The sequence below is a fragment of the Xenopus laevis genome, chromosome 8S (assembly GCF_017654675.1).
Source record: "Xenopus laevis strain J_2021 chromosome 8S, Xenopus_laevis_v10.1, whole genome shotgun sequence".
In the NCBI taxonomy this organism is placed as follows: Eukaryota; Metazoa; Chordata; class Amphibia; order Anura; family Pipidae; genus Xenopus; species Xenopus laevis.
Genome location: NC_054386.1, coordinates 96,684,079 through 96,709,621, shown reverse-complemented (window position 1 = coordinate 96,709,621; position 25,543 = coordinate 96,684,079). Strand labels below are relative to the sequence as shown.

The window sequence follows — 25,543 nt, the reverse complement described above, 5'->3', positions numbered from 1 at the left end:
CTAATAAGATGCAAGATGGCAGTCTCCTGTGGCCAACTTTGAAGGCCAAGATCATTACTTTTATAGAGCTTCTGATCCTTCAAAATATAATTATATAATTCTAGCCCTATTATGTTTTTGGCTTTTTTTCTTCTTTAAGTGACAGGTAATATAAGACTTGCAAGTCTGACCCACTTTGCCAATATTAAAACATGATACACACATGAACCACATAAAAAAAAATTCTGTAAAATACTCATATCATTTATTCATAATCACAGCTTCGTTTTGCTATTTTGCATTTTTGCTATGGACAAGTGACCCCGGAGAGAGCCAAGGCCAAGTAATATCAGTGCAGATTATCTTCCTCCCCCAATCCCAGAAGGAAGAAGAAAAAGTTTGACACAAAGAAAAGGAAAAAAAATACAGTCATATACAATGTCATTATGTCCAGTTGATTTACATTAGCAAATTAACAGCAGATCCCATAGTCAGCACCGAGAGACAGGCAGATGGATTTCATGTTACTGCTCACATAAGAGGAGGAGGAGACATTGGAATCGCCATGAACCAATAAGAACAGAGATTGGATAATCTGAGCCCCCTGGTGGTGGTAGAAGGGATTGCAAGTTATGCAACAACAGCTACAGAAGCCTTTTCCTGAATTCCGTGTTCATCTTCTCTTCCACGAATTGTGCAAAACATTATAATTATTGGGAAAAATAAATCATGTTCCCAATTTCATTCAAATGTCAAAAAAATATATCAAATGTCTTTAAACATGTTGTGTCCTTTTGCAGAGCAAAGCTGGGATTTTTTAAGGGGAACTAAAGCTCATATATAACACAAAGCAGCTTGGGCTCAGTTTAGCTCCTTTAGACGTGCAGTCGGGATAGACAGCATTCCGTGCACACTACAAAGCACTCGAGGCTTATATATCAGCCCATACAGGTTACACACACATACACAAATATACTCTAAAAATTGCTGTTTAAATAAAAATGTTTTTTTAACTAAATATTATATGTGCTGAAGGGGGCATTCTTATGGCTATTGTATGCCAGGCTGGCCCATTACTGTTATCGGTACAGGTATAGGATACGTTATCTGGAAGCAACGTTATCCAGAAATCTCCGAATTATGGAATGGCCGTCACCCATAGACTCCATTTTATCCAAATAACCCAAAAATTATTTCTCTGTAATGATAAAACAGTACCTTTTATTTTATTCCAACTAAGATATAATTAATCCTTATTTATAACCAGCCTATTGGGTTTATTTAATCTTTACATGATTTTCTAGTAGACTTAAACCCAACCCAACATTCAGATGTTAAATGAGTTGGGGAGCAACGCTAGCATGAAAAATGTTCTTGGGGTGCCATTTAGTAGCCGCTATGTGGACTGTCAACCTACAGGAGGCTCTGTTTGTCAGAATATGTGTTTTTTTATGCAACAAAAACCTCCAAGTCAGTAATTCAAAGATAAGCTCTTGTTGAGCAACATCAAAGGGGTTGGAGAGCAACATGTTACTCACGAGCTACTGGTTGGGGATCACTGGCTTAAGGTATGAAGATTAAAATTACAGAACGATCCATTATCTGGAAAACCCCAGGTCCCGAGCATTCTGGATAACAGGTCCCATACCTGTAGCAGTGTTGACTGCTGCCTATTCATGATAATAGGAAGCATAATTAGCATTCTGCCACAGGCCATGGTCTCAATAGAGCAAAACTACTTTGTGGTCCAACATGTGATTGCCCTTAGCTCACAACACAGTTACAAGTATAATATATGGTCTTAACAGTCACTCTCTATAGTTCCAAGGATATCTAAGACCCTTATCATCCCTACATTAACTTGTGCCCCCTACAGGGCTAGACCAAAGGATAAACAACCTTTGCTCTAGAGTGTGACCTTTTTGGGTGAAAATCAGTTCTTTCTAGTCTTTCCAAACCCAAAGTAATGCCCTCTCAACATGTCTCATGTGCCATAGACTTCATACAGTGAATATACTAGATAATAAATACATGAGGCAGAAGGTCATTTGGAAATTATAGTCATATTATTATTATAGTCATAATCTTACGGGGTCAATATAATAATATGGGCAAAGTTCTACTATTTAGTATACCATAGCAACCAATCATATGTGTGTCTTTAAACAGCTGTCCAGCTTCCTGATTGGCTGCTATAAGTTATTATAGGTGTAGAGGACTTTGCAGCCCTTTATTACATTAGCCTCCAGAAATATGTCATTTTCTTGCAGATGGTTTCATTGTAAAGTTCCTGTTGGTTTGAAAACCAGTTACTTGCTATTTAATGCTGCAGACAATGATGGACTGGTGCCCATTAGAAACCTGAGCCAAGGGCACAACACAGTTCCATGGTGGCCAGTCTGACCTGGGCCAAAACGTATATGATTAAAACAAGGACCCCTTTCAAATTCTCTACATTACCCAAAACATTAAATTTAAGGTGAGTGTTCACTGTAAGCCGACAACTAAAAGTGCAATATAATCAGCCAGTCCAGGTCCATAAATGTAAATATTGAGCAGAAAGAATAACAACATCCCTGGTGCTCATCATAGTTGGCTAAATGTACATGGAGGTTCATGAATGATAGTAGGGTGGCAGTTCCATTAAGCAGTAAACATATTCATAAAAGAAATGCATGTTTCCCTTTAATAACTGCATTGCAGAAAATGTAAAGTTTGGAGACACATATTATTGGCTAACTGAATTGCAAGCTTTCCAAGCTCACAGGCCCCTTCGTCAGGCAAAATACAAATGAAAGCTGGAAAGGCACAGTATATATACACTGATAGATCACTGAAAAAGGTTTATGGGTAATACATTTGTTAGAGATAGATAGAAACACAGGGGATCATTTATCGACACTGGGCAAATTTGCCCTTGGGCAGTTACCTATAGCAACCAATCAGTGATTAGCTTTTTGAAACCAGCTGCAAGTAGAACAATGAATGCAGCAATCTGATTGGTTACTGCCCATGGGCAAATATGCCCAGTGTTGATAAATGAGCCCCAGTGTCTGGGTGCTCGGAAAGGTTGAAATTTTTACATATTCCTTTAGTTAAAAAAAAGGTATCACCAGACTTTACATTTTCTGCATTTTTTAAATGGCTAACATAGTACAAATATGGGATCTGTTATCCGGAAACCCGTTATCCAGAAACCTCCAAATGACCGAAAAGCCATCTCCTATAGACTACATTATAATTAAATAATCCAGATTTTTAAGTAGCTTGTACTTGATCCCAACTAAGATATAATTAATCCTTATTAGAAGCAAAACCAGCCTATTCGGTTTATTTAATGTTTACATGATTTTCTAGTAGACTTAAGGTATGAAGATCCAATTAATGGAAAGATCCGTTATCTGGAAAACCCCAGGTCCTGAGCATTCTGGATAACAGGTCCTATACCTGTAAAACATCTTAAAACTATAACTGCATTGCAGCAGAGTTGAGTGATTTATATACAGTATATATACTGTATATAAAATGCAGTGTATTGTCTCTCCTGCAACTGACTTTTGCTCTCGGTGGTTGTTGTGTGTCTCATTTATGCTGCTTGAAGTGTGAGAGACCTACACAAGCGTTGTGCTCACTATTTCATTTTTACTACTGTGCCAAGACAAGTACTCAAGGGCCTTTGTATTCCATGTGTATCTAGTACATCTGCACCTAGCACCTGCTAACTATAACTGCGATAACTGTGAAAAAAAGTAAAGTCTGTGGTTTTTGTGACCAAGAAACTAAGGAGCACTAAAGGGCAAATTTTCGGCTCAGAAGGCTCCGACACAGTTTGTGCCACTTAGGGTCACTTACTGAGCTTAGGGACCCACTCAGAATATACAGTACACATAGAATAGAAATGTCACAATATAAGGCTGATTAGTAATTAATACACATAATTACTACATGGCAGCACAGAAACCAGTGCAATTAGCATCAGAATTGAATAATCAGCAAACCTGTAGCATCAGTTTATATTACAGCCAGGGAAGCTCATTTTCTGCTGGATAATTAGTGACGAGCCCTAAGCTTAGCTTCTCAACAGCCAATCAGAGCCCACTGAGCATGTGAGTGTCACAGACACTTTCCAAGATGGTGACCCCCTGTGACAAGTTTGAAGTCCTGGATCATTGCTGCTATTGACAAGCTGAAATTTTAGCCTCGTGCAATAAGTTCACTATATAAAATATGCCATTTTTAGCCACATTCAGTTTTAGGGTTTAATTTTCCTTTAAACAACAGTAGCTGCCTCAACTCAACTCCCAGTAATAAATATAAACAGTTGGAGAAATAATTTCCTAGAGTTATCAGATGCCAGTCTTGCGTGTGACAACCTTCCCTCCATGTTTCCATAACACCTTTCTTGATCACTATCCCCATGAATATCATATCCAGTTGTAGGCAAAGCCGGCCAAAAGGAGGGCGTTATTTTCCTTTCCCAACCTATTCACAAGTTGTTTTCCAACGCAACAGTCTTTCTAAAACCCTCGCTTAAATATGCATGAACACGGCTAAATAAAAAATGAAACGTTTTAAACAAAGGGTTTAATCACAGAAGGAAGTGTCAGGGGGAAAAAGCATCGCCTGCTTTGTTAGACAAAATACCTCTCAATAGTTTGAGAAATAGAAGCCCCTTTTTATAATGTATTATTTTCTTAGACAAAAAGAAGGCTTAAGTGTCTTGTATAAGGTTTGCTCATAAGGATCAGAACAGTATAATTGCAAACATCAAAAAATGAAGGATAATGGTTCTCTTTAATCCGTTTACAGATGGGTATATTAGGGTTGCCAGCTGTACGGATTTCACCCAGACCCAGTTCCTGTCCGGATTTCCAAATTAAGAAATCTGTACAGGACATAGTCAAGTGAATGGCATGGAGATCAGCCAATCGCTGATCACCACGTCATCAGTCCCACCCCTGATGTCACCTACCCCGCCTCCCCATGTCACCCACCCTGCCCCCCATCACTGCCCCGCCCCCTACATCACTACCCCGCCCCCTACATCACTGGCCTGCCCCCTGCCCGTTTTCAGTGGCAACCCTAGGGTATATGTTCTTTTTAATCTCTTTTCCCAAGCATGGAAATTCCAATACTCTGGTCTCCGAACTACTCAGCTTCCGGCATGAATACAGATACAGGATCCTGATATATCACTATGTAAGGACGGAGTGATATTAGGGCCCTGTGTACGTCACTAATGAAGTTTAAGGGTCTTATTTATCAAAATCCAAATTTAAATAAAAAAAGACCTAGAATGCACAATGTGACCTTATTTATTATTAAAAAAAAAGCCAGATTTAATCGGGCAAATGCGATAAAAACTGAGCATAAACTCGAATTGAATGATTTTCATTCTGGCTTTTTCCCGAAAAGCCCACATTTTTCAGATTTTTGCCTGAAAAGTCTGAAATAGTCAGATTTTCAGGCTAATTCCAGAGCAGACCACAGATAGGACAGGGACCTCTCCCATTGGCATATACAGTACAACCACAGCTGGTCTGAGATGCCGGGTTTTCAGATTCGCAGCATCTGGTTTTAATGAATCCACTAAAAATTTGATTTCATAGTAAAAAAAACTCAAATTTTTAGAGTTTTTAACATTCAGACTTTAATAAATAACCCCCTAAGTGTTACCTCATCATCTCAGGAGATTATGAACAATGTTGCAGCTATCATCTTGAAAATATGGATCTACCTCCTACCTGCCAACACCAAAACTGTCCACTCATGGAGTCTTCAAACTACAGAATAAAACACAATAATGTGTCAACAATGTCAACAATGATAAAAACCAAACAAGGCAGGCCATGACTGGGTACTGTCTAGAAGTCATAGAAAAAGTCACATTTCACGGCACCAAGAAGCTTAATTGTTGCGTTACTGATCACAAGCCTGAAGAAGGCCACCAGACATCCTTCTTGATGGTTTATGGTGACTGCTCCTAAATGTAAAACTATGACACAACAGCTTTATCTCAGTCTTTAGATGAACACAGGGATGTTCTACAAAAGCCACCATAACATTCCATTGGGTATGAACATCTGTGTTCATAAATCAGTTCCACATCTCTTTCTTACTTCATGCATAGCTTAGTTTTGGTAGAGAGGATACATAAAAAGGTGACATTACCAAATGTGGGGATCAGGCTTTCCAAAAAAACCAAACACATGACCATGCCATGTACAACATCAGGAAAATGTGATTCATAAAGACCTTATATGTATTATAGACAAGAACATGAACATACTGTATGTCCGTGCCTGGTTGAAGATCAGTATGCAGATAACACCTTTCATGCAACATTCCTTTGCTAGTAAAACCCTAGATTTACCCACTAAATGTAGAATCTTGGCATTGTTTAAACAGCAGGAAGAATTGATCCTATATGAAAACCTTCACCTTTGCAATGTTGGACTGGGATGCCAGGGGCCTACCAGAAAACCTTAGTCTGTGGACCCACCAGAAAACCTTAGACTGTGGAATCACCAGAAAACCTTAGACTGTGGACCCATCAGAAAACCTTAAGTCTGTGGACCCACCAGAAAACCTTAGACTGTGGACACACCGGAAAACCTTAGACTGTGGATACACTTTCCAAACTATTATTCCTCCTCTCCTCACTCAACCTCTTCTCCTAGTCTTTTATATTTACTTACTATACTCCAATATTGTCTCCTTTTTCTCATAAAGAAATAGGGAAGGACCAAGAAATTGGCCAGATGGTTAGAAGCAAGAGGACTCACTGAAACCTAGGCCCACCGTGAGTTATCCTGGGATTCCAGTAAGCTAGTCCGACACTGCACGTTTGTGTTGGAAGGTAACTCCTCTACCCTAAATGCAAGGTAAGTGGTGAGATGTAGGAATTTAAAGTGATCCTCTGCTCACACACTGAAATTAAAAAAAAGTTCATGTGTGATGAAGGAAAAGTTTTTTTGATGATTATAATAGGTCAATGTTAGACCACATTTTATGACATATATATTATATATAAGGATAGGTAATGGTTCGGAAATATATGTTGAGATTCACAACTATCTGCATTTGGTCTGGGAAGAACATCAGAGCACAGGTGACTTTGGGTTTGGAAGAGCAGCGGATTATAAGTGACACTGGCTGGGAAGGCAATGATTGCAAAGCTTTCCATAAAATGAATGTTAAAAAATATTTAGGATCTTCTTTAAAGGACTACCTTCTAGAAGAGGTCCATGTTGCCCAGCTAATATGGCTGAAGAAGTGTCCTAGGTTGTCTTTATAAATTTCTATATTGTCCCTAATATTGTCCTTAAGCTAAGAACATCTCATTTCATGGCTAACACAGTGCAACCTTCATTTGGTTTTCCCAGCACAAGAAGAAAGACACTCCTACCATACTGCTGTAACTCCTAAATTTTGAAAGGCCATTTTAAACAAGCGACACTATTGAAGGAGTTCATCTACCTCCTTTACATCTCCTATCTTTGAAGGACACCATAGCTGGTTCTGGAGTGTTACGATTAAAGCAGCACCCAGAAATTTAAAGAAACTTAGGGGTAGAGGGGTTGGACCAGCTAGAAAAGTGCATAGTCAGTCTCAGTACGACTCATGTAAGTCTGAGGAAATCTTTAACCCAACAGGGAAATAAATATTTTTTTTTAATTAGTAGAAATGTAACAGTTCTTATTATGCAATGCTCCTCTAGTTGCCCTATCAACCATTTGCAAGCACAGGGAAATGCTTTAGTCAAAGGACAGTCGCTTAGGCCTATCTGCTAGTTGGTCAACCTGAGTGGAATTGTCTTCTGACACAGGGTATACAAGTTGAGTTTCCTTACAGATATTTCCATGCTGCCTTGTTCACATGGTTGATAGAGGTAATTGGAGGCGAGCAACACAGTATTTTATTTTGATAAAATACCTTCACATTCCCATTGCAAAATACATTAAATAAGAGCAGGCCCATGTAAACTTGGGTAACATTATAATGGGGTTGTATGCTTTGTATTGGATAACACATACTACATAGGCAATAGAGTTGGCCTACATTCCTAATCCAGTTGGCCTATTTCAGCCTGCCATTAATCACCCCACTGTTAACACTGCAGACCTTAATGATTATGAGCCTGGACGGGCAGCCAGCGAGTGTGTGCGTGCGTATGTTAGTAGATCCAAGCTCTCCAATGGGGATTCCTGCATATATGGTTAGCCTGCTCACATAAGAGCTTCTGCAGCTACCCCTGGAGAAAAGTAAAGTGCAAAGCCAAGAGACCCTTCCAAAGACAGCTCGTCTTCTAGTATTTGGGCTTCATTAGCCTTGTTTTTGTGTAATAAAGCCGTAAGCAGGTATCAACCAGGAAATATTCCTTTTGATTTGAGAGCTCAAGGGTATAAAGAGTGCTTGTGTCCCTCACATTAGACTTTTCCTGTAATGACTGGCCAGTTTCTGATTAGGATCTGGGGACTGCTTGTCTGCTTGTCTGCATAGGTCTCTCAGTTCCTTTATTTCTTGTAAGACCTTTCTGGCCTGTCTCCAATTGGAGGAAGCTTCTCCTAGAAGCCTCTCTGCTTCCTGAAGGACATTTTCAGAGTCCACTTTGCAAGAAATTTCCTTTCCCTTTTCCTTGCTTTCTCCACAGTCCTTTACTTCTGTGAGCAGTTCCTGAGTTTTATCAATCTTCTCTGTTATCAGTTCCTGTAAATGGGTTAATCTCTCTGATTCAGGAGGCTTTTTGGACATTGGGCGTTGACCTGAGGAGTCTGATCTCGATAAGATCTCCTCCATAGAGGCACATTTGTTCTTCTCAGAATAAGATAGCTTTTTAGGGACCTGAGGCGTGTAGGTTGTGCCCTTCCCAAAGGAGTCATGGTGAGGCCCCAACTTATCCCAGAACACCTGATCTTTCCCTTGCAGATTCTCTGACCTGCCCTTTTCTGGGCACTTAAAATTCTCAGAGTCTGATCTGCGACGCTTGGAAGATAAGTGGGCTATGGACTTGTCTAGGTCAACTCTGAAACTTTTATCACAGCTGCCTTGATCTTCTTGTGAGGCATCCTCTTCCTGTATTAGATCTAAAGTTAGCATTCCATCTGACGTTGAGGTAGATGCCTGCAGGTGATTGAAGCAAATATATAAGCTATGTCATAGATATTGGGTTGTTTTAGCAATATATTTAACTCATAGTGAGTATCATAAACCCACCTCCCCAGCCTCCTCGGTCAACCTTCCCACTGATGATAGCATCATGCTTGCCTAGCTATCTCTTCCTTACCCAACAGTCTATAAAAGTCAAAGAGAATTAAATTTCAGCCGCTTAGAATGCTTCCCCTTTGGAAACTAACAGGTACATATGTCCAGCTTAAGTAAATCAACAGTAAGTCAGAGGTCAAAACAAAATCCTTCTATTTAGACACTATTAAAAGATTAGGACAGAGGTCATACCAATTGAAGTCAAACGATATAATTATTCAGCACTGTGAATCAATTACTCACCACTGCCATAAGGTGACCTCTTGTAGGAGGGCGCCTGGTATGCTGGATTTTCGCTCTATCACGCGTTGGATGAGCAAGATAACTCTCCTCTTCCACTGTGACCTGCAGGAATTAGTGACAGAGCTTGGATTATGATCTGAACGTCTAGGATGTGATGGTAGATTTCCAAATAAAATCTTGTGGGGGGTGGTCAATAATCATATAACCAGTGGATTATTTACATTGGCAGTTTGCAAAAGCAGGAGCTAATGTACAGTGGAGCCTCAATTTTACATCCCCTGATATTAAGTTTTCCCTCATTTTACATTGTTGTTTTGCGGTCTCGAGTATATATTATACATTCCCCTGATTTTACAGTTTCCTGGATTTTACACCATTTTTTTCTGGTCCCCATAAAATTGTAAAATGGGGGTTCTACTGTATTTGCTTCAATGGCAATTATGCTCACCAGCATATGGGCTGCAAGCTATATATTTGAGCTATATATTGAGTTGCCAAGTTTGCCAGCAGCTAATCTCGAACAAAGGGGGCGGGGCAGAGGTGGGGCTGTGATGTTGAGGTGGGCAAGCCCTAGGCGACCTGGTCATCCACCACGCTCCCCCTCGACTGACTGCATGCGCAGAAGGCGAGAGAGCATCGGAAGGGAGGGAAGGGGGAGAGAGCGCCGGAGGGGAGGCGGGAGAGTGTCGGAAGGGAGGGGAGAGAGAGCAGGAGGGGAGGGGAGAGAGCGCTGGAGGGGAGGGGAGGGAGACAGGGGAAAGTAGCGAATATGGACTAGGGGCAGGCAGAAGACACGTAGCTACCCAGCGCTCCTATTCGCCCTAGGCAGGTGCCTCTTTTGCCTACCCCTAGTTCCGGCCCTGGTGGGCATGATGACATCAGAAGTGGGCACAATGATGTCCGTGGAGTTATGATGCTGTGGTGGGGTTATTCCATCACTTAGACAAAACTAGCTGGATTACTGTCCAGTTTTCTCAATGTTTTAAACTGGACAGAACATTTTGAATGAACAGCTTTTTGAAAAACTGAGAAGTCTATTCCAAGACCACATGGGTGCAGGGGTGATTCTCATTTCCTCCTCTTCCCACCCTCACCTTCCCGGGGTTTCAGAGGGATCCATGACAGCAATTATGCTCTTAAAGTCACAAGAAGTGGGCGACAACTCAATCTCTATCCATATTCTGCTTGATGATTAATCCCAATCCATTAATTACAGCTACGGAATCTATTATACAGAAATCAGCTATCGCTGTTAATCAGTTAGAAATGCTAATTGCTAACAATTTTCTATTTTTGATTGATTTGCTTTTTTTTTTGGTTTCTGTAATAATGAGCAATTAACAGCACTTGATAATACATAAGTGATGTCAAGGTGAGTATCTGCAAGACGCGCCGGGAGATTGTTGAAATCTCTTACCTCCCGGCGTGTCTCTCCTAGATTGACGGTGCGCATGTGCGCACTTCGGGGTTTGCGTCCCTGATTGATGCAGACAGCCTGCGTCATGATGTCACCAAGGGGCGCCAAATCTTGTTTAAAAGGCTACTCCTCCATTTTTTAAATGCCCAAGCTGTCTTCAGTTCAACTATTCCTGCTCAAGCGTTACGTTTGATTCCTGATTTCCTGGTTTTGACTTCTGCTGGTCCTTTGACTACGATTTCTACCGCCTGCATCGAACTCTTCACCTGACCTTGACTACGTCTCCTCTTCCCCTGCCGGTACCTCGTTTATGGACTTGCTACGCACTACCTTGTTGGCTTCTGCAGCAGAAAGCCCGGGGCCCCAAAAGGGCGTTGGTGAACACTGGAACCCACAGGGTCCATCTGTGTGTCTGAAGGTACCATCACTTAACAAGGTTCCTGATAACGTGACCGTTACAGTATCTTGGTATTTAAATGTTTTTCATTTATTGGTCAAATTATTGTTCGGGTTTCACAAAGCTGAAAAACCGAACAGAAAGTTGAGACCCATTTTACATAATCTGTTCAAAATTAAAAACCTTTTGTGTTTTTGGAAAATCCAATAAAAATGATGACAAATAAGAAAGCTGAGAACTGACCGAACTGTAGTGTTCAGGCTGAACCCTATATGTAGGTGGCTTTTTCCCTTTGCGACCAGTAGAAAATGGTACAGGAATGGTGATAAGTTGCCACCAGAGGAATGTACAAGTGTGGGAGAAATACATGGTTAATAGTTGCAAGAGGTCCAAGGATTTCGATTTGACATGCACAGCCTCCAACGGGTTCTTTTATTTCTACATTGTTCACGGCAAGAAGGGACCCTGGCGAGCCGCCCTAACGCAGCCCTACTTCTTTCTGCTTACCTCATCTAAGATGCGGTTCTTGGCTCGTGTGATTGCAGAGTTCAGGGCATTAATCCAAGATTCCTTCTCTTCGGGGCTGACTGCGAGAAAGATCAGGTTCGGTGCCTAGGAGGAGAAACGAGGTCAGTCATCCAATTCCCAATAATAAAGACCTGCCTGGATAAAGGACGATGCAAAGCACATGAAGACTGAAGATAATTAGAAATAATGTCCTCTTAGGTTGTCCTAGGTTTCTAACGTTTGTCATTCTCAGGCTGCTGCACAATCAGATGCTGTTTTTTTCACTATGTTATTGTCTAGCTGTTATTTAAATACCCATCCCAGCTTCCTTTTTCTGCTCCGGGGATGTGAAGAGGAGCCAATTTGTTAGACACCCTTAAAGCAAAATTATTAACTTCTGGAACTGGGCTGGTGCAAAGCTTTTATTAAAAAGGAACAGTCCCATTGAAATTTGCTAGGGAACTCAATGCCACGACTTTTTCTTTTGCTCCCAGGTGCTCTTTGTATAGGCTTGGGCTGGTCACTTGTGTAGCGCACTCTGACCTACAGATATTATTGATCCAAGCCCATGCGAGGAGCATCAAAAATATTATGGTGCCTCGATTCCTAGCAAGGACACAGCAGGACAGTCAGTTTTTATAGACAAAAATGACGACCCCAGTGTGGGGGGGACACTTCTAATGAATGCAAGTTGCAGGGCTATGCTATCTGCAGCGTTTGCTGAAGGTCTACTAACCTATTGCAACCAATCAGAAGGTGGCATTTACTGGTCAACTGTTTGAAAGCAAACATCTGGATGGTTAGTATGAGTAATTAGACCACAGAAAATGTGGCTATTTTTATTATTTTATTACATGACCCCTTTGTCTATAAGGACAACACCAACTAGGACAGTAACTCACACCAACCAAACAATGTACATGACTAGCTATTGGGTTCTCTATAAGTGACCTCCCTCCATCTTGGTATCTCCACTGAAGGTTCTGCACAAAAGAAACGTGACGTATGTGGACAGAGTTTAGGTGGCTACGGAATTATTCTACTTTACATGGGGAATCATTCATCACCACGATGCTATCTAACAAGCATCAGAGTTGCTCTGGTGATGACTACACAAGGGTTACACTATGCATGGCTGCAGAAAAATAACATCAATAAAACTCATGTATGGCCTTATACTCTCATTTGTGCAATTCCTGATGTTTTGCAACGACAAAAAGCAATAGTTTAATAGCTTAATGTAATGCCCCGTAATGAACATAATGAATATTTCTTGAGGTGGGGAGTATGTGGGGGCGACTGTACAGTTCAACAGACAGCTTGTATGGGTCACAATGTCTGCCAGTCACGGCCCCAGCCGTTGATCCAGTCTGAAGACTCCTTCTTGTCTAACGGTCTCTGCCCCCGAATTCAGATAGAATTCATAAACTGCATCTGTATGTGGTGGGTATGTTGCAGCATCTTCAGCCTGATAAACATCAACCCAAAATATCCAGAATTCCTAGGATAAGCCAGGACAGGAATGTAGAGACTCACATAGAACCCTGGGCTGCTCTTGCCATGAGAACCTTGCCTCAGGCAGCAGCGAGTGGCCTGTTACAATAAAAAAAGCCTCTTGTAACTTTAAGGGCCAAATTTCTGTTTTAATACAGAAATTTGGTTCCGCTCAGGGGCGTAACTACAGAAAAAGCAGACCCTGCAGCTGCACGGGAGCCTAGGGGGCTGTTTAAATATTGGCAAAACAATAAACAATAAATATTGGCAAAACTGGTCAACCTCTAGACATTTTGGGGGCCCTTAAAAATAATTTGCTGTGGGTTCCCAGTAATATCTAGTTATGCCACTGGCTCCAATAGTGCAGAGATTACTATTACACTCATTACACTAGTGATGCAGACCCCCTTTGACCCTCTCCGTGAAGTGGGAGGCCACAGCAGCCCAGGATCACCCCTGAGAGCACTCATCCATAACAATAAGGTCCCATGCAATTTGCCCATATAGATAGATACCTATATGTAGCAGGGTGATCATTGGCTTTTTCACTGACCAATGCATTCCAGTGCAATCTAGCTAACATAATAACATAACATAGTAAGTTATGTTGAAAAAGACACGTCCAAGAAGTTCAACCTTAAAGGGATACTGTCATGGGAAGAAAATTTTTTTTCAAAATGAATCAGTTAATAGTGCTGCTCCAGCAGAATTCTGCACTGAAATCCATTTCTCAAAAGAGGAAACAGATTTTTTTATATTCAATTTTGAAATCTGACATGGGGCTAGACATATTGTCAATTTCCCAGCTGCCCCAAGTCACGTGACTTGTGCCTGCACTTTAGGAGGGAAATGCTTTCTGGCAGGCTGCTGTTTTTCCTTCTCAATGTAACTGAATGTGTCTCAGTGGGACCTGGATTTTACTATTGAGTGCTGTTCTTAGATCTACCAGGCAGCTGTTATCTTGTGTTAGGGAGCTGTTATCTGGTTACCTTCCCATTGTTCTTTTGTTTGGCTGCTGGGGGGAAAGGGAGGGGGTGATATCACTCCAACTTGCAGTACAGCAGTAAAGAGTGATTGAAGTTTATCAGAGCACATAGTCTATATTTAACCTGCCTAACTGTCAGTTGATCCAAAGGAAGGCGGTAAACCCCATTTGAAGCCTCTCCAATTTGCCTCAGAGGGGGAAAATTCCTTCCTGACTCCAAGATGCAATGGGACCAGTCCCTGGATCAACTTGTACTATGAGCTATCTCCCATATCCCTGTATTCCCTCACTTGCTAAACACCATCCAACCCCTTCTTATACCTATCTAATGTATCAGTCTGTACCACTGATTCACTTCCCAGCTCTCCCTGTATCACCCCTTTCCCTCCTCTAATCTCATTGGCTCCCTCCTGTCTGCTGGGAGGAGCTACTGGTGAATAAAGCATCCGACCCTTCCTTGTACCTATCTAATGTATCAGCCTGTACCACTGATTCAGGGAGACAATTCCACATCTTCACATCTCTCACTGTAACAAACCCCTTCCCAATATTTAGGCGGAACCTCTTTTCTTCTAATCGGAATGGGTGGCCTTGGAGAAATGTGAGCTAAAGCTAAGCACTAGGTAACTTGCTGGCACAATATAAATGATGATCTGATTTTCTGGCAGAAGAAGTAGAGTCACTCACAGTGTTCCCTGGTTGTTTGGAGCGTACAAGGGAGAACCTGCTGTGGTTCTTTTTGGACCGACTTCGAGATTTCCGTAGCTCCTCACATTTCTCATAGTCACTCAGGTCAAAGACTTCATGCCCATTCTTTTCATCTTTCACCTACAAAAAGACAGGGCCACAGGTTAACAAAATTAATTTGGGATGATGGTCCCTCAACCCAAGGTTTTTGGCCAATCAAATGTTCTATGTAACAAGCTTTATCCCAAGTCAAGATACAAATCCAATCTATCATCAATAAAGAAAAGTTTCTTTCCTAGCTTTAGACATTGTGATAAAATTTCCCACCATGCGAAAACATTTTCATGTCAAGTTGAAATCTGAAGGAAATTTGGAAGTTTTGTGCCGTGGGATAAATGGGTTTTCGACAATTGGGGGACACCTCCGGGAGAAGCGAAATAAATAAATGAGCCAGATCATTAATTTTGTTGAAAGAAAAAAAAAAAGTTGGTGAAAAGTTTCAAAATAGTGGGAAAACTTTTCAGAATGTCGGGAAAATTTTTTGTAAATGTGAAAAAAATTGAACCAATGTTACAAAGAAAAAGAATTTGACCATTGGCAAATCCTCCTCAACATCTGTTTATATAAAGGGTATATCTTACAGCTATAATCCTTACATGGCCCAAGCCTCACATTTGTCAGATATTCTTCGAATTTTGCATAAAAAATAATTACACTTTTTTTCCTTGTTCCATTTTTGTTAAAAAAAAAAAGAAAAGAAAAACAAAATTGTTCTGAGCTGATAAATCCCTTGGCTGGATAATAACTGGACTATTGTTCAAAGCTCCTCCACAATAATAAAGCATTATTTCATTAGGAAACCAAGGTGCCCCCGTATTTATACTAATGAGGAGGGGAGGCCTCTGGGCCAATTTCATTTCTTGCTTTGGTTGCATCTCTAGTGGGAACTCGCAAGGGCTTCGGTTTCGTTTAAATTTATGAATGTCAACATTTTTTTAAAAATAATTCAATTCTAATCAGTTTGAGGCACTTATTGAATTCACAGTAGATAACAGATAAGTACTACTATAGTTTATATAAACAAGCTGCTGTGTAGCCATGGGGCAGTCATTCAAGCACAGGATACACAGTAGATAACAGATAAGTACTACTATAGTTTATATAAACAAGCTGCTGTGTAGCCATGGGGCAGCCATTCAAGCACAGGATACACAGTAGATAACAGATAAGTACTACTATAGTTTATATAAACAAGCTGCTGTGTAGCCATGGGGGCAGCCATTCAAGCACAGGATACACAGTAGATAACAGATAAGTACTACTATAGTTTATATAAACAAGCTGCTGTGTAGCCATGGGGGCAGCCATTCAAGCACAGGATACACAGTAGAGAACAGACAAGTACTACTATAGCTTATATAAACAAGCTGCTGTGTAGCCATGGGAGCAGCCATTCAAGCACAGGATACACAGTAGATAACAGATAAGTACTACTATAGTTTATATAAACAAGCTGCTGCGTAGCCATGGGGGCAGCCATTCAAGCACAGGATACACAGTAGACAACAGATAAGTACTTCTATAGTTTAGATAAACAAGCTGCTGTGTAGCCATGGGGGCAGCCATTCAAGCACAGGATACACAGTAGATAACAGATATGTACTACTATAGTTTATATAAACAAGCTGCTGTGTAGCCATGGGGGCAGCCATTCAAGCACAGGATACACAGTAGACAACAGATAAGTACTTCTATAGTTTATATAAACAAGCTGCTGTGTAGCCATGGGGGCAGCCATTCAAGCACAGGATACACAGTAGATAACAGATAAGTACTACTATAGTTTATATAAACAAGCTGCTGTGCAGCCATGGGGGCAGCCATTCAAGCACAGGATACACAGTAGATAACAGATAAGTACTACTATAGTTTATATAAACAAGCTGCTGTGTAGCCATGGGGGCAGCCATTCAAGCACAGGATACACGGTAGATAACAGATAAGTACTACTATAGTTTATATAAACAAGTGCAAAACATAATCAGCAAAATCTATGGATTTGGTTATTTCCTGAGCTACACAGGGCTACTCCATGTTTGGTCCTTGCGAGGTGGATTTGATTCCCAGTATACAACCCCCTCCCTTCAACTTTTGTTTATCTCTTTCTGTTCTCTGGGTCTGACTCTTAAATCAATGTAACAGGAGTCGGTTCTGCCAAAGTCAGTTCTGGCTTCTGATACATTGTTTAAGCAGACAGAGCATGGCTCGCAGGGAACACAAATGGCACTGCTTTCAATTGCAATTTCGTAGACACGAAGATTTAAAACCAGTGACAATGGGCAATGAATGCATATAGGAAAGTTGCTTGGAATTATATTTCCTTTCATTACGCAGAAAAAAAAAAAGATTTTAGTTGGAGATGCCCTTTAACTGCAAATCATATTATCGGAAGAAACCCATTTTCTGAATGAAGCGTCAGATTGGCTTTCACTTTGCTAGCCACTAAATCAAATGGAATGCTTTTAAAGGGGAAGTTACGCCAATACCCTCAGTTTCAATTAACAGGGAACCAAAACAATAGCTTGCGTCTGCCCAAGCTCTAGTCACATCCTAAACTTGGTTATAGGATTATCTCCTTCTATTTTTGGCTGATCCGTGGCACAAGCAGGAAGTAGATTCAGCTGGAAGGCTAAGCGCTCGGCAATTTCTCTGCATCACGTAGAGAAGAGGAAGGTGTATGTCTAGTGATGAGTCTTCCTGGGAAGTACAGCAGCTCCATTTCCACTAACTGCACAACAATGAAATGTTCTCAAATAGAAACCATTGTTTTTGTGTGTGCGTGACCTTGTTTCTAAACACCGCTTATAACAGGAATCTACTTTCACATCATTGTTGTATAAATCCGTTATCCTGCATAGAAAGAACTACCATACCGCTTCGGTGCTTTACTACGTATTAAATGGGCGGTTCACTTTTAGTTATAGAATGTCCAGTTCTTACCAACCCATTTTTATAATATCTGCCTTCTTCTTCTGACTCTTTCCAGCTTTCAAATGGGGGTCACTGACCCCCCCATCTAAATACAAATGTTTAGTAAGGATTCAGAGTGCTGCTGAATAACTTAAAAACCACAAATAATAAAAAATGAAAAGCAAATGCAATTTATCGCAGAATATGGCTCTCTACATCATACTATGGGGCAAATTTACTAAAGGGCGAAGTGACTAACGCTGGCGAAAATTCGTCATTTTGGAACTTCGCCGATTTACGAACAGTCGATTCATTAGCGAAGGAGATAGACTCTAACGGTACTTCGCTCCCTAACGCCAGGCAAATTTGCTCTCTGGCGAATGGACGTAACTACGCAAATTCACTAAGGTGCGTATTTTACTGAACGTTACCTCTTGCGTCAGACTTGCCTTTGCCACCTCAGACCAGGAGAAGTGCAATAGAGTAGATAGGACTTCCTCAAAAAATAGTTTAAAATTTTTCTAAGTCCCAAAAAACGCTTGCGTCTTTTCCTTTTTTCAGGGTGATAGGCTGCAAAAGAGCGTACATTTTTTTGGGGGGTAACCGGCTTCCCCCTACATTTCCTAACATATGGCACATAAACTATACACTGGGCTCATGTGTAGGGAATTATAACAACTTTATTTTATTTTATTAAGGTTCCCTGGGCTTGTGTAATGTAATGTATTTGCTGCAACATATACGTCCATTGTACATTAACTTCCTGTCGTATGCAAATTAGGCGACGCTAGTGCAACTTCGCTTTGCTTGGCGCAGTAACGCAGTGGACGCAACTTCGGATTTTAGTGACTTAGCGTTGTCCTGGTGAATCTACGTCTGGCGAAGTGTTGCGCTATGAGCGAAGCCGTCACTGGCGAAATTTTGGAGGTTAGTAAATTTGCCCCTTTGACTCAAAGGTGAACAACCCCTTTAAGGAAGGTAGGAGAGAAAGTATAATACTGAAAGTGCTACAGAGTGTAGTGGTCGTGTATGGGGTTCTCCCTAGTGATCAGCAGATCAGACTGTCTCTTCTACACTGGGAGCAGACCCTACTAAGAACCCGCAGCCCCATACTTGGACCCCTGCACTACAACTAGAGATTTGAGAACGGGGATTGCAGTTCACAAGTAGAACAGGTTGATGAGTTGGGTGTGAGTGGTAAAAAAAGCCCACTGATCCCAATAGACAAGACTGCCCATCTCAACACAGGTCTGACCAAGCCTAACGTTGAGAAGGTCCTTCGGAACCCACTCAACCCTCTCCAAGCAACTTTTCTATGTCCATAATAATTCTTCTCTATAAATAACATTGATATCAGGCAGTGATTCCACCAATCAAGGCATAGAATACTGAAGACAGTGTCTCCCTGCCCTTTACAATGTCTGCACTGCTGATCCTCACTACATGTACCATCAAGATTTGCCTTAGTAGTCGGCTCCCCTCCAAATTAGCTCTCTGTTGGCTTGTAAAGTATTTCAGTTGCCATTTTTATCAAAGGGTGAATGTACATATGCTTTTGTAAAGTTCTATATCTGGGTTTACTTCCCCTTTACAAAACAAAATCCCTCCTTTAACTTTAGTCTGAACAGCAGTAGGAAAAGAAGGCGGTTATGAGTGGCAGAGAGCATGACTGTCTGGGTAGAGTCCTCCAGCAGGTTGGATACCCGCAGGTTACCCGCAAAAAAAACGGGTACCCTGTGGGATGAGGGTAGGATATTCGGGTGCGGGTATAGATGTGGGTCTACGGGTCTCATCTATATGTTATGTTATACTGTTTATATTTTACTTATATTTTACAAAATTTGTTTTTGTCTCCGCCCACTTTTGATGATGTCACTTCCGGTTTGCAACAACAGCACATCCTATCTAATGGTGGTCGGCGGGTTGCAGATTGGGTTGCAGATACGGCAGTTGCAGGGCCGGGGTTGGATGTCCAGTCCGGGTCTCAAAAATTGGTTCCACACAGGACTCTAAGTCTGGGTGCTTGTGGGATGCCTACGTCTCTATATTTCTAACTGTCAGAAATAAGGAAATCTATTTTCACCCTAAAAATGAGGAAAGGGACAAGCCAGGGAAAGGGACAAGCCAGGGAAGCGCAAGTGTCATTATCACAAGTTCAGCCTTGCTGACTGTCAGCTCTAGTGTGAGTTCCTTCAGTCACACTGAAGGAAACATATAACCTCTTTCTGAATTATTTATCTTTATCTTTAGCCTTTTCTGAATTGTTTGCTTGTATGTAAGGAAGTATTTGTATTAAGGAAGTTTGTCAGTATGGCAGCACCATTATGTGCGCTGCTGCACAGATGTCTGTTGGGTATTACGTAGCCAGTGCTTGATATAATATGGATACCTGCAAACATGCTGATGAGCAATGGTATGTACAATCTTTAATTTAATTGCACAAATCAATAAAAACTTTCTGGTTATTTCTTTATCCCTGTATTTATTTTGCTCAAGTGTTTTTAAAGGGGAACTAAAGCACTTCTTCAACACACTTTTAATTCATCGGTTACATCAGCTGAAGCCCAACCCCTAAACTATTTTTCTTGGGAGTTAATCTGCATTTTTCCATCTCTTCCATGCCCTCCATTTTCCATGACATCATTGCCAGCTTATTTGACTTGGGAGGGAGGGCCAATTATTCAAATATTCAGATATGCAGAAACAACTGCTGTCCAAGGTTCTCAGATGTCTGTTATAATTGTTCTTTGGACTCACGCTTCCTTAAACCATATGAAATCGTCTATCTAACAATGTTCAGGTATGGTCAGCTTAATAGGCATGTCTACTCTCAGCTCTTGTCTCGCCCTCTACTTTCTTCTTCTTAGCTGGTTGTCTTCTCTTTCTTCTACCCCAACTCCGATCCCTCTCTTCTGTTTCCTTTCCCAGTTACTGTATCTTTTCTATCTCTTTCCCTTGCTTCTATTCGTCTATTCTTGATGCTTCTACAATGCATTTGTCTCCTCTCCTTCTTTATTTCCATTCACAAGCTCATGGTCTTTCCCCCTTCCTAGTATTTCTCGCTTAGGTGGTTTCAAATATTTCTCCATCAGCTATGACATTAGTCCAGTGATCCCCAACCAGTAGCTCCTGAGCAACATGTTGCTCCCCAAACCCTTGGATGTTGTTCTCAGTGTCCTCAAAGCAGGTGCTTATTTTTTCCTGGCTTGGAAGCAAGTCCAGGAATATTTTTCATGCTTGTGTTGCTCCCCAACTCTGAATGTTGCTCATGGGTGAAAAAGGTTGGGGATCCCTGCATTAGCCTAAGTTACGTGTCACTGAGTTTAAAGCATAAGGAAACCCTCACCCTCCCCTGTTCTATTATGGTTCATATTTTCTACTACCAGCAACATCAAGCACTCCCCAAGAGGCCACCAGCTTCCTCCATACCTTGTCTTAGAACACAGCGGGGTTGGCGACCACTTTGTCTGGTCAAAACAAATCTTGTGCCAGGCTTATTCAGTGACCAAAAGCATGCATACTCAAAGCTTATCTGGTTCTTTGTAAAACAGGGTAGAACATTGTACTTTAATAGTGACTGTCACTGCTGGTACAAGTGGTTTCTGGGCCTGAGTGTGAATTTGCTAGCCAAAACCAATGTGTCATTATCCAAATCTTACCTTCTCCATTGCTTGCCTCTCCCCACCCCAGTCTCATCTACTCTGCTTTCTCCCTCCCCACCTCATGTTTCTCTCTCCTTTGCCCCCCATTGGTTCTGTTTCTCTCATCTCTTCTTCAACAGCTTTGCTTATTTCTTTCTTCTCTGCACCCCCACCAGCTCCTGTCTCTCTCATCTCTCCCAGCTACACAAACACACACACAATATAAAGAGAACTTTTGTACACATTGATGTAATTAACCAAATGAAGGCATCTCACAGCTTTGAAAATCTGCATGAGAATGTTCCACTTCTCATACTTTCCAGTTTAGAAAGGGCCTGGCTTGTGGCACTTATTCTTGATAGGCAGCAATATAATTCTAAATTTCAGACAGACTTTGTGCACAGAGGAATGGGTCAGTACTAAATTTGTTGTGTGCACTTGCACCATAACTTGTGTGTTCAGACTTCTGCGCACAACTGATTCCCATTGGAAGACCTGTAGTGACTGGGGTATCTCAGTCGGAGGGCAAGTAAGTGTGAGATTTGTGTAGAGTGCCAATTTACTCTCCTAGTAAGCCCAACTTGAAGGTCAATTAGGGTGAGATTTACGCCACCCTACATATTCTCAGTGTTCTCTACCAGTAACCTTGTTATGAAATAACAAGGATGGAACCACAAGGGGGATTGACCAAAGGATGGAACCTCAAGGGGGCTTGACCAAAAGATGGAACTCAAGGGGCTTGAACAAAGGATGGAACCTCAAAATGGAACCTCAAGTGGCTTGACCAAAAGGATGGAACTCAAGGGGGCTTGAACTAAATAAGTTGGTCACTTTACTGGAACCTACACTGGAGCAGAGGTATAGGTTTGTAATGATTCTCTAGAATGTCAGGTCTATATCAGTAGAAGGTTGTAATGATTTCCAATGCATTCCTTTTTCAGTTTCCAGGCCTTTGTGCAAAGCCATGTTGTGTTAATGTATCCAAAAGAGACTCAGCAAAGAGCTGCAGTTCTAACCGCACCTAAATATAACATCAGAAAGGAAGATTAGTGAGTGGGTATATGAGAAGCTGCAGTGCATGGCGCTCAGTGTACAAGCAAACCATAAATCCAGGGGAAGGGTTAAGACATACAGATGGTTCACATAATTCTACCCCCAAGGATAGAGGGTCTGGCTGTCACCAACATGACAGAAATAGTCAGCTCCTCTGGGTCAATTAAAGGGTTCCAATTACCTCTCCAGGGTGGTGCTATGGGAATCGCGTCGACATTTGATGTTGGTTTTTTTAACAACACATTATGCGTATTTGGTCATCATCAAAGTATCCAGAGAGGAAGTATCAGAGATTCATATATTCTTTGCAACAATTAAACATATTTGGTATCTGGGTCTCAGATTTTAAATACAAGATGAACAAAGGCCAAGTAAAGGATGCTCAGTTACGTCAAGTTACTTTGATCTTGCTCCATAATGATTTGTCTTAACAGCTACGAGCAGAAATACTTCTCAGTTTCATTAACATTTAAGGATGAGCCTCTTTTTTACTAGAGTACTTGGTATATCTGATGTTGGGAGCAGTGTGTAGGAAGTAGGAACCAATCAGAAATGTGATTGATGGTTTCCCGTGTTTTACTGTATTGGCTGTGGACATGTAAAGGAACAATTCCTAAAAACACAGTATAACAAATAGAATCGGGGTATCAAGCAAGACTAATTCAGTTTTCATTTGAACATAATTCCCTTTAAGAGTGGTAATGATAGGGGCGCATACCCTAAGCAGGAAGCCAGTTAACCAATTGTCAGGAACTCCTTGTTTTCGAACCAGTGACAGGTTACATTCAAGGCACTGCTCCTCCTGCCTGAACCACAGGAGGCAGTGTGGTGGCAGTCTGGATCTTGTGCATGACTTTTGCTTTTGTTGCCTTTTTGTCATGTTTTCCTTAGTCCTTGCATGGAATATTGTCCAAGTCTCGCAGAAAATCCTGTATATGATCCTGTTTGGTTCCTGTTTTGATCCTGTTCGGTTCCTGTCTTTCCTCCAGTCCCTGTATCCAGTAATTTTGTTCCTTTTCCTGCTCTGTTCTAATTTGTTTCCTTCTCCCTTTGATTTTTGGATCTCCTGGTATTGACCTAGGCCTCTTTTTGACCTTGCATGAACTCTGCCCGTCCCGACGTTTGGCCTGTCCCTCATTTATTTGTCTGCCGCCTGCCCTTGACTTGCAGCCTGAACCTGGACTTGTTTTTTGTATTGTTGTACCATTCTGCAAAGGTCTGCATATTTTTTTCTTATTAAAAAATGTAAAGTTATACAGCACATTGGCTCCTGTCCGTGAATCGTCACACCAATGGAGGTGGGGAGGAATAGTCAGTGGTAAGTGGTTGAAACATGGGGGCTCAGAGGGCACAAGTTAAGCTGGCCATAGATGTAAAGATTTTTAAAAGATCCAATCGTTATCGTGAGACCACGATTATCTCGAAACGATCGTTTAAATGTACGATGTGTCCATCAACTAAAAAGACCATTTCAGGCGATATTGTCAGCAAAACTGCTGCCTGCTTGGCCCTGCAGACATAGATAGACTGCACTGGGACCGATAAAGGTTTTTTAACCTGGCCGATCAATTTTCTGACATATGTCGGGCAAAAAATTGAGTATTGAGTATTATGGCAAGTTTCAACCACAAAGCACTAGTGCTCATGATCCAGCCAATAACTACCTATGACAGTTTCCAAAGTAAGGATAGTTTTCAAAGCAAGGACAGCTGTGGGCATATTCCTGCTGTAGGAGAAACCATCTGATTAGCCTGAGGGTAAAGACACACAGGAAAAAAAGCCCCTTTCTGTCTGCCACCATTTTTGACACACACAACGTTAACAAGATGAACTCCTCAACAAACCGCTCAAAAGAAACAGGCAGTTGCTAAGTGAAGGCCCATCTGTCACCTCCTTGATGCATCAAGCTGGGTGCTTGTCATTCCATTCCATTAGGAGCAGGAGGACTGGGGAGTTTTGATTACCAACATCCCTGGCTGGCACCAACACACCAAAAAGCACCATTGAAATTATCTAGCTCAAGGTTAAATCCTAGGTAACAAGCCTATTCTGTTCTTTGAATTTTAGGAATTGTGTTCTCATTGTGCACCCGTGAGCAGTTCTCTCGCATTCCAGAGACCCTACGACGTGTTCATCCCATGGAAACAGGATAGAAATATTTCCACTATAGGATGTGTAAGGCTTTGGAAACCACTGATCAAACAATCTATGGAGGGGAACCATCTGTGCGAGGCAGGAGTCATCGTCTGGAATTCATCCAACCAGGAAGAACGTAAGATACCATACATCTGCTCATGACCTCATGCTCCAAGCCTAGGTGGGATCACAGCCTTTATTATTGTTATTATTACTCATCACACGCATGAAGGTTCAATTTTAGAACGTCAAAGAATGAATCAAAAATATTTTTTTCCATTCATTTCTCAGGGTAATATATATGCGTATTAATTCATAAATCTGGGTGCCTCCATAATACCTGAATAATATGTGCCGAGTGCCGGCAGTAATCCCTTTTGCTAACTCCCACTCTAGACTTATTATCAATTACAGGGTTATGATAGTTGCTGAAGGAAGAGACCTTATTTGGACCATTTAAAAAAAATACATATGGGTCCTTTATAATCGGAAGGTTCCATTGTTTGTGTAACTTGTGTCACTGTTTCAGTCGTAGAGTCTAAAAAGGAGCATAAATCCTTGGCACAATCATGGCTGATCCATTTCATATGAATTAACACATATATATATATATATATATATATATATATATATATATATATATATATATATATATATATATATATATATATATATATATATAGACAACTGATGCCCTTTCTGCATAATAATGGACTCTAGAATGTTATACTTGGCATCAATAGTTCATAACGGGGTATACTTAGTATTTG

At 41.2% G+C, this 25,543-nt stretch overlaps 1 protein-coding gene across 1 annotated transcript in view; it reads right to left on the bottom strand.

Annotated features, from left to right (window-relative positions):
• Positions 1–7,874: 7,874 nt before the first annotated feature.
• plekho1.S (pleckstrin homology domain containing O1 S homeolog) overlaps positions 7,875–25,543 on the bottom strand; it is a 31,025-nt gene continuing 13,356 nt past the window's right edge. Inside the window, exons 3-6 of the mRNA XM_041574454.1 lie at positions 14,974–15,114; positions 11,808–11,912; positions 9,487–9,588; positions 7,875–9,102 (exon numbers count right to left, since the gene is read on the bottom strand). Coding sequence (XP_041430388.1) covers positions 8,404–9,102; positions 9,487–9,588; positions 11,808–11,912; positions 14,974–15,114 — 1,047 coding nt within the window. The 3' untranslated portion in view covers positions 7,875–8,403. The remainder of the gene's footprint in view (positions 9,103–9,486; positions 9,589–11,807; positions 11,913–14,973; positions 15,115–25,543) is intronic.